The sequence below is a fragment of the Colobus angolensis genome, unplaced genomic scaffold (genome assembly GCF_000951035.1).
Source record: "Colobus angolensis palliatus isolate OR3802 unplaced genomic scaffold, Cang.pa_1.0 Scaffold83, whole genome shotgun sequence".
Taxonomy (NCBI): Eukaryota; Metazoa; Chordata; class Mammalia; order Primates; family Cercopithecidae; genus Colobus; species Colobus angolensis.
The window spans coordinates 1,223,309-1,232,519 of NW_012122154.1; the positions used below are offsets into that span (position 1 = coordinate 1,223,309).

The 9,211-nt window shown below is 47.9% G+C and overlaps 1 protein-coding gene across 1 annotated transcript in view; it reads left to right on the forward strand.

The window, feature by feature from the left end:
- Positions 1 to 8,060, forward strand: part of LOC105503146 (signal transducer and activator of transcription 5B) — a 105,172-nt gene extending 97,112 nt beyond the window's left edge. The window contains exons 16-18 of the mRNA XM_011929938.1: positions 4,463 to 4,546; positions 4,845 to 4,952; positions 5,450 to 8,060. Of these exons, the coding sequence (XP_011785328.1) occupies positions 4,463 to 4,546; positions 4,845 to 4,952; positions 5,450 to 5,576 (319 nt within the window). The 3' untranslated portion in view covers positions 5,577 to 8,060. The remainder of the gene's footprint in view (positions 1 to 4,462; positions 4,547 to 4,844; positions 4,953 to 5,449) is intronic.
- The last annotated feature ends 1,151 nt before the right edge of the window (positions 8,061 to 9,211 follow it).

Sequence of the window (9,211 nt, forward strand, 5' to 3'; positions counted from 1 at the left end):
TGTGTGTGTGTGTGTGTGTGTGCATGCCTGTGTGCGTGCGTGCGTGTGTTATCTCTCTTGCATGAAAACCCACACAATTACCATTCAGTGAGAGCAGTTTGAGCATTTTCCAGGGCAGATGTAAATCCTAGGCTGGATTCTTCAGTTGTACAAAAAACACATCTGCCACTAATCCCAAATATCAAATTGAAGAAAACATTCTTTTTAATACAAGCTTAGATCAAACAAAATTAGAGAGGTAAAATTTTGTTTTTCATGACAGAGATAGTTTTATTGCTTTCTGAGTTTAGAAGTATTACATATTTATTATAAAATTTTCAGAAGACGCATAAAGGCATGAAAAAGAAAACAGGCCGGGTACGGTGGGTCACGCCTGTAATCCTAGCACTTTGGGAGGCCAAGGCAGGCGGATCATTTGAGGTCAGGAGTTCCAGACCAGCCTGGCCAACATGGTGAAACCCCATCTCTACAAAAAATACAAAAATTAGGTGTGGTGGCGGGCACCTGTAATCGCAGCTACTCAGGAGGCTGAGGCATGAGAATCACTTGAACCCGGGAGGTGGAGATTGCAGTGAGCTGAGACTGTGCCACTGCACTCCAGCCTGGGCAATAGCGTGAGACTCAGTATCAAAAAAAAAAAAAAAAGAAAGAAAGTCAGGCGTGGTGGTTCACTCCTATAATCCCAGCACTTTGGGAGGCTGAACCCAGGAGGTGGAGGTTACAGTGAGCTGAGATCGTGCTGTTGCACTCCAGCCTAGGCAACAAGAGTGACACTCCGTCTGAAAAACAAAAACAAAAAACAGATACCACACAACATCTCTCATCTAGAGATTAACCTCTATGGATGATTTAGTGACTATTTTTGCACTCTCTAAACAGATATGTATTATACATTGCATCACCTGATGTTTGAACTTCCTGTTTGGGGGTTAAGTCTAGCAGCAGAATGAAGACCATAAACAAGGAAACATACATTCAGGCCAGGCGCAGTGGCTCATGCCTGTATTCCCAGCCTTTTGGGAGGCTGAGGCGGGTAGATCACCCAAGGTCAGGAGTTTGAAACCAGCCTGGCCAATGTGATGAAACCCCATCTCTACTAAAAATACAAAAAGTAGCTGGGTGTGGTGGCAGGCGCCTGTAATTCCAACTACTTGGGAGGCTGAGGCAGGAGAATCGCTTGAACCAGGGAGGGAGAGGTTGCAGTGAGCCGAGATTGTGCCACTGCACTCCAGCTTGGGTGACAGAGTGAGACTCCGTCTCAAAAACAAACAAACAAAACACAGATGTATTCATTTGGTGATGGGCGCTCTGAAGACAAAGCAAGGTAGAGGGATAGAGAAGTGGCAGGGAGGAGAATGGAGGTGTTATTTTACTAGAGTGGTCAAAGGGGGTTTCTCTGAGGACATGTTTTTTTTGTTTTTGTTTTTGTTTTTGAGACAGGGTCTCACTTTGTTGCCCAGGCTGGAGTACATTGCTCACTGCAGTCTCCAACTGCTAGGCTCAAGGGATCCTCCCACCTGAGCCTCCCACGTAGTTGGGACTACAGGCATACACCACCAATTCTGGTTAATTATTTTATTTTTGTAGATCTGGGGTCTTGCTAGGTTTCCCAGACTGGTCTCAAATTCCTGGGCTCAAGCAATGCTCCTTCCTCAGTCCCCCAAGGTTCTGGGATTATAGGCATGAGTCTGTACCCAGCCAGGATGTGATTTTGAATAGACATAAATGAAGTGAGGAAGCTAGCCATACAAAGATCTAGAGAAAAAACATTCTATGCCAAGAGAACAAGTACAAAAATCCTGGGTTGAGAATGGGCATGTCTGGAAAGCCTCAGGAGGGCCAGGGAGGCTGGAGCCTGTTGAGCAGGGAAGATAAGTGGTAGGAGCTGAGGTCAGAGCACTCCAGCCTTGGAGTTCAGGGTAAAAGGTTGGGGTTTGGACCATACCATATATAATTTTGTGTGACCTTTTATTTTTTTCACTTGGAAATATATCCTAGGTAGCTGGGCATGGTGGCTCATGCCTGTAATCCCAGCACTTTGGGAGGCCGAGGCAGGCAGATCACTTGAGGTCAGGAGTTCGAGACCAGCCTGACCAACATGGTGAAACCTCGTCTCTACTAAAAAAAATACAAAAATTAGCCGGGCATGGTTGCAGACACCTGTAATCCCACTACTCAGGAGGCTGAGGCAAGAGAATCGCTTGAACCCGGGAGGCGGAGGTTGCAGTGAGCTGAGATCATGCCACTGCACTCCAGCCTGGGAACAGAGCAAGACTGCCGCAAAAAATATATATATCCTGTGCAGAGTTACAGCTCAGTAAATGTAATCTTCCAACATCATTTTGATGATTGCCTACAATCCCATTGTATGGTTAGTTACATGTTCGTTATTTACGATACTTATAATTTGGGCCTGGGCACAGTGTCTCATGCCTGTAGGCCAAGGAAGGAGGATTGCTTGAGCCTAGGAGTTTGACCAGCCTGGGCAACATAGTGAGACTCAATATCTACAAAAAAATAAAAGTGAGCTGTGCTTGGTGGCACATGCCTGTAGTCCCAGCTACTCAGAAGTCAGAGGCTGGAGGATTGGTTGAGCCCAGGAATTAGAGGCTGCAATGAGCTATGATTGTGCCATTGCACTGTAGCATATGTGACAGAGTAAGATCCTGTTTCAGGAAAAAAAAGGTCCTATTTCTGACAGCATTTCTTTGGTTTTTAGCTTCTTAGCCAATCTATAAAATTCTCTATACACTGTAAAGCACCAAAAAAACATGAGGTATTATGAAAAGGTCGCTCTTGACACTGGAAGCCCTGGAAGAAGAAGATTAGGGTAATAAGCAATTGGTGAACCCTGCAGCATTTCACCCTCTTGGGCTACTTAAATGACAAGCTCTTTGTCCTGTAATCATAGTGGGATCGTCCTTGCCTAGTATAATTAACGTACTGATTCCTGTATTCACATACCCAGAAACAAGACTTCATTCTCCCATGTCAGATATCACATTCTTACTACCTGCTTACCTGGATTTCCATAGTCAGCCTTCTGAAAAGGTAACTGGTCGACCAGATCATGTGCAGGTTTATCTGCTCATCTGCCACATCCCAGTGGGGATTCTGTGGGAAGCAAAGGACACATTGCATTCTTGGCACCAACATCGCTCACTGGAACTAGTGACATCAAAGTACCCCAAATGCGGAAGCACTAGGCGTGAAGAAGCGTGCACGTGCTGGGAAAAGTAGCCTTCCCTTTCCTGAAAGACTAGACACTCATTAGAGGAACCTCAGACATCATCAGGTCAGATCAGTGGCTCTCCAGTGCCTAGGCCTTTCCATAGGATCCCTGACCAGTGTGTATGCACCTTCTGCTTGAAAACCTCCAATGATGGTCAGGCACTGTGGCTCACACCTGTAATCCCAGCACTTTGGGAGGCCAAATTGGTGGATCACTTGAGGTCAGGGGTTTGAGACCTGACCAATATGAAGAAACCCCATCTCTACCAAAAATACAAAAATTAGCTGGGCTTGGTGTCATGCACCTGTAATCCCAGCTACTCGGGAGACTGAAGCACGAGAATCGCTTGAACCCAGGAGGTGGAGGTTGCAGTGAGCTGAGATCGCACCACTGCACTCCAGCGTGGGCAACAGAGCGAGACTCTGTCAAAAAAGGAAAAAAACAAAACTTCCAGTGACAAGGAAATCAGTCCTTCCTAAGATAAATCATTTCTTTTCTGGGCAGTTCTACTTAGAATATTCTCCCTACATGACTGAACATTTGTCCTCTTAGGACCTGCTCCTCCTGGTCCTGATTTTATCCCCTGGGTCAGGTAGAACAAATCCGGTCTCTCTGCTGCATCTTGAACTTTAAGCTTTTCAAGGTATTTTTTTTTTAATTAGTACGCAATTAGTGCTTGACTTAGATTTGTATTGAAGTACATAGTTTCCGTGGTTTGAAGAATTTATTGATACATCCAAGCCAATTTGGAAGATATCTTGAATTTCAGTTTTAGTGCTGACCTTCTCCTTCACCAGGTCTTCCTAACAGATTGAAATATTAAATGCTTGGCCAAGTGCAGTGGCTCATGCCTGTAATCCCAGCACTTTGCAGGGCCAAGGTGGGCAGATCACTTGAGGTCAGGAGTTAGAAACAGCCTCGGCAACATGGTGGAACCCCGTCTCTACTAAAAATGCAAATATTAGCCAAAGTGTGGTGGTGCATCTGTAATCCAGCTACTCAGGAGACTGAGGCATGAGAATCATTTGAACATGGGAGGCAGAGGCTGCAGTGAACCGAGATTGCACCACTGTACTCCAGCCTGGATGACAGAGTGAGACTGTTTCAAAAAACAAACAAGAAAGAAATATTAAGGGTTTGTGTCATATCCTTAGATAAGTTAGGTGGTTGTGTTCTGTCCTAAGAAAAGATATGATTCATAAGGAAGATCACATTTTTATTTCACTTGAGCACTTTGATTCACCACGTTCTCCCCTTGGCAGCTAAAGCCGTTGATGGATACGTGAAGCCACAGATCAAGCAAGTGGTCCCTGAGTAAGTGTCCAGGTGGATCTGGCCCTCCGTCTGCCTCTTTCCTCCTATCCCAGACCCTGCCTCCTGCCTCTCATCCTGATCCTGGGCCCAGCTTTCTGCTCCCCCAGGAAACCTGTCTCAGCCCTGGGGAGGGACCTGGGCTTGGTCACTCTATGCCAGTACCCAAGTGCCCACTCCTGTACCTGGAGCTCCAGGGCCAAGTGGGCACTTTGTCCTTCTACAAACATGCCCCTCGGTCCCCTCCCTCTCAGCTGCCCTGGCCTCCCTGGCAGCTGAAGCTGTTTTCTTTCTTCTGCAGGTTTGTGAACGCATCTGCAGATGCCGGTAGCGGCAGTGCCACGTACATGGACCAGGCCCCCTCCCCAGCTGTGTGCCCCCAGGCTCACTATAACATGTACCCACAGAAGTAGGTGGTGTTCTTGTTGGGGTCCACAGGGGAGGAACTGGGGGCTTGGCCCCAGGCTGGACCCCTGGAGGGCTGGTGGGCAAAGGAATCTAGAGCTCCTCTAGGTCTGAGAGCAGCCAGCCCTGGCCCGGGCTCTGGCCTTTGGGAGAGAGAGATTTGACCAGAAGTAATTGGTGGTTTAGAGTCGGATTGGGCAAATGTCATCTGTTCCCCTCTCTCAAAATGGAGATTTTTCTTGGTCTAAGGACTGAGTGGAGTTGTACTGTGTCTGGACAGCCGTTGTGAGAGGTAACTGGGGAGGGCATTTCAGTCCGAGTTGCTGTGTAGCCAGCTGTTCGAGTGGTCATTCTTTTCCCATGAAGCACCAGGCTGAGGGCATAGGCTGGCTCAGACTGCTCCCCCGGTGGCCTGTGGGGCTCTGACAGCCTGTGGGGCTCTGTGGGGGGGTGCTCTCTGACAGCCTTTCCCCCTCCCTTCATCCCTCTTTCCCTCCCAAGCCCTGATTCAGTCCTTGACACCGATGGGGACTTTGATCTGGAGGACACAATGGACGTGGCGCGGCGTGTGGAGGAGCTCCTGGGCCGGCCAATGGACAGTCAGTGGATCCCACACGCACAGTCGTGACCCCGCGACCTCTCCGTCTTCAGCTTCTTCATCCTCACCAGGGGAATCACTCTTGTGGATGTTTTAATTCCATGAATCGCTTCTCTTTGGAAACAATACTCATAATGTGAAGTGTTAATACTAGTTGTGACCTTAGTGTTTCTGTGCATGGTGGCACCAGCAAAGGGAGTGCGAGTATGTGTTTGTGTGTGTGTGCGTGTGTGTGTGTGTGTGTCTGTCTGTCTGTTTGCACGTTATGGTGTTTCTCCCTCTCACTGTCCAAGAGTTTAGTTGTAGCAAAGAGGCCACAGACAGAGGCTGTGGTGGTTTTTACTTTGTGCAAAAAGGCAGTGAGTTTCGTGAATCCTGGAAGTTGGCCATGTGTCTTAAGAGTGGCTGGACTTTGACATGTGGTTGTTTGAGTAAGAGATGGACAAAGGGAGGAGAAAGCACGTGTGCTCCAGTGAGTATTCATCACTCTGTCTGCCAAGCAATTGATACATAACCGTGATTGTCTCTGCTTTTCTTCTGAAATGTAGATAACTGCTTTTTGACAAAGAGAGCCTTCCCTCTCCCCACCCCCCTGTTCTTGGGTAGGAATGGGAAAAGGGGCAACCTGCAAAGATTGTTAGGGCAAGGGAAGTCACAGGCTTTCGGATGGGCGGTGGCTTTTCACATAACACTTAGCTCATCTTAACATTCTCTCTGTCCTTTCTCCCCTCCTGCCTGCCTGCACCCTGGAATTGCCACTCAGTTCCTCTGGGTGTGCACACATGTTTGGAGAAATAGAGGAGAGAAAAGAGGGCCATGTAACTGAGAGCTTACAGTGCCAACGCCCTTTGTGTTCTGGCCAGAGTGGAGCGCACAGCCCTGACTTCTGGGCGCTGAGACTGTTGCCTGGTTACCCAGGAAGGTGCTGTTCCGGCTGCCCAGCCTTTCTCTGAGCCAGTGGATGCACAGTCGAAGGTGTTCTTCAGGCTTATTAATAATGCTTTTTGCAAATGCTGCATCATGTTTCTGTTTCTAAGTTGGATCTTTTTTGTTTTCCCCTTCCCACCCTAATTTCACATCAAAATTCTCTCTTGTGCATTGGGCCCTGGGTCATTTGAACCCAGGTCACCTCATTCCCATTCTCTGTTCACACCTGATGTCTTGAAGAGTAGGTGGCAGCAGTGTGGACTGAACCTAGGCCAGCTTGCTCAGCGGGTCACCCTGCTGTGGGGTCCTGGCGGGTGTTGGTAATGTGAGGAAATGCAGTCAGCAGGTTTGCTGGGGAGTTTGATGAAAGTATAAAAACAAAACAAAACGAAACAAACCTCTCAGTATAATTTTGTTCCACGACTTCTTCTGTAGCGTTACACCAGAAGGAAGGAATGGGCTACAGCAGGCAGTAGGGGAAGAGGGGGTGAGCAGGTGTATTAAAATAGCTTACGGGTAAGGCCTAAAAGGTCACCCCTCGCATCCCTCTCCAAAAGAAGGGCATGAGCACCCCCAGGAGAGGATGGCCCCCAAAACCTTATTTTTATACATGAGAGTAAATAAACAGATATTTTTTTTACACAAATAACTTCTGAATTTATCAGTGTTTTGCTGTTAAAGAAAAATATTCCTCTATAGTAAATTATTTATTGGAAGATGACTTTTTTAAAGCTGCCATTTGCCTTGGCTTGGTTTCATACACTGATTTATTTTTCTATGCCAGGCAGTAGAGTCTCTCTGCCTTTGAGGAGCAGGCTGCCCACATCCCACTCAGTCCCTCCCTACCCCTCAAGATTTGATGAAAATTCCAACCATGAGGATGGACGCATTGGGGAAGGGTGAGAAGGAGAGGCTGCCTATTCAGGGACCTAGGCTCAAAGAGCCCCTCCCTGCCCGTCACCCAGAGATGCTTCACCGACACCTGCCTCTGAGACCTCGCTCTCTGTTCCAGCAACCCTGGTGGGGGGTCAGACTTGGTACACTTTCAGGTCGGGAGTGGACCCACCCCAGGACCTGCTGAGGACAGAGCAGCCGGGCCGTCCCGGGCCGCTTCGAGCTCACTTTGCAGCTGGCACTGGATTGGGGAGGAAGAGAGCTGATGAGTGTGGCTTCCCTGAGCATGGGGTTCCCCTGCTTGTCCAGTTGTGAGCTGTCCTTGGTGTTACTGAGGCTGTGCCTAGAGAGTAGAGATTTTTGATGAAAGGTGTGCTCGCTCTCTGCATTCTATCTTCTCTCTCCTCCCTGTTCCTGCGTATCACAAGAAAAGGTAGTGGTGTGTCTTGACCCCATCAGCCTCACCCACTCCCAGACACACAAGTCCTCAAAGGTTTCAGCTCCGTGTGTGGGATGTGCAGGGTTTTTCTAGGGGGTAGGGAAAGACCAAAATGAATATAACTTAAAATGAAAGTATACTTTTTATAATTTTTCTTTTTAAAACTTTGTGAAATTATTTCAGATACATATTTTAGTGTCAAGGCAGATTAGTTATTTAGCCACCAAAAAAAAGTGTTGTGTACAATTTGGGGCAGTCACAAAGTTGTGTATTTTATGTTACAATAAAGGCTTCCTCTGAAGTGATGGTATTGAGTCCTGTTTTTACTTTTTTCTGTCACGTGCCAAGGGAGGGCAGCTTGAACACAGGGATAAGTTTCAAATCATCAGCGTGACCCTGAAAAAGGGAACTGGTTGGGTGGTTGGGAGTTGGCAGCCTCAGAGGGCACGTCATTAGCTCTGATGGCAGATGGGGCCTTTCATACCTTCCTGCTCATGTGATGTTTTGAAAATTAGAATGATGGTCTCATCTTCTTGCCTCCTGACTCCAGAAACCTTGTCCTTTTTTCTTTTCTCTTTTTTTTTGAGATGGCGTCTTGCTCTGCCACACAGGCTGGAGTGCAGTGGCGTGATCTTGGCTCACTGCAAGCTCCACCTCCTGGCTTCACACCATTCTCCTGCCTCAGCCTCCTGAGTAGCTGGGACTACAAGCGCCCACCACCACGCCCGGCTAATTTTTTTGTATTTTTTAGTAGAGACGAAGTTTCACCGTGTTAACCAGGATGGTCTCGATCTCCTGACCTTGTGATCCACCCGCCTTGGCCTCCCAAAGTGCTGGGATTACAGATGTGAGCCACCGCTCCCAGCCGAAAACTTGTCCTTGAGATTCAGCACATTTAGAGTATCTGACCCTGAGTTCAGCATTGTGTGTGGGATGAGAAATGGTTCCTTCCCCGCAGAGGCTCACAGTTGGAGAAAGGCAGCTACTGCAACTGATTATGCTAGGATATCAGTTCCTGCTGCAGTCAAGGCATCCCAAAGTCATTATGCAAAAGAACATGCAGGAAGGACACTGCGCAACTTGAAGTTTTTTTGTTTTGTTTTGTTTTGTTTTGTTTTAATTGAGTAGCTGGGATTACAGGCGCCACCACTCCTGGCTAATTTTTGTGTTTTCAGCAGAGATGGGGTTTCACCATGTTAACCAGGCTGGTCTCAAACTCACGACCTCAGGTGATCCACCCGCTTTGGCCTCCCAAAATGCTGGGATTACAGGCGTGAGCCACCATGCCCAGCCTGAAGCTGACTCTTGAGGAACAAATAGAGGCCGGGCGCGGTGGCTCAAACCTGTAATCCCAGCACTTTGGGAGGCCGAGACGGGCGGATCACGAGGTCAGGAGATCGAGACC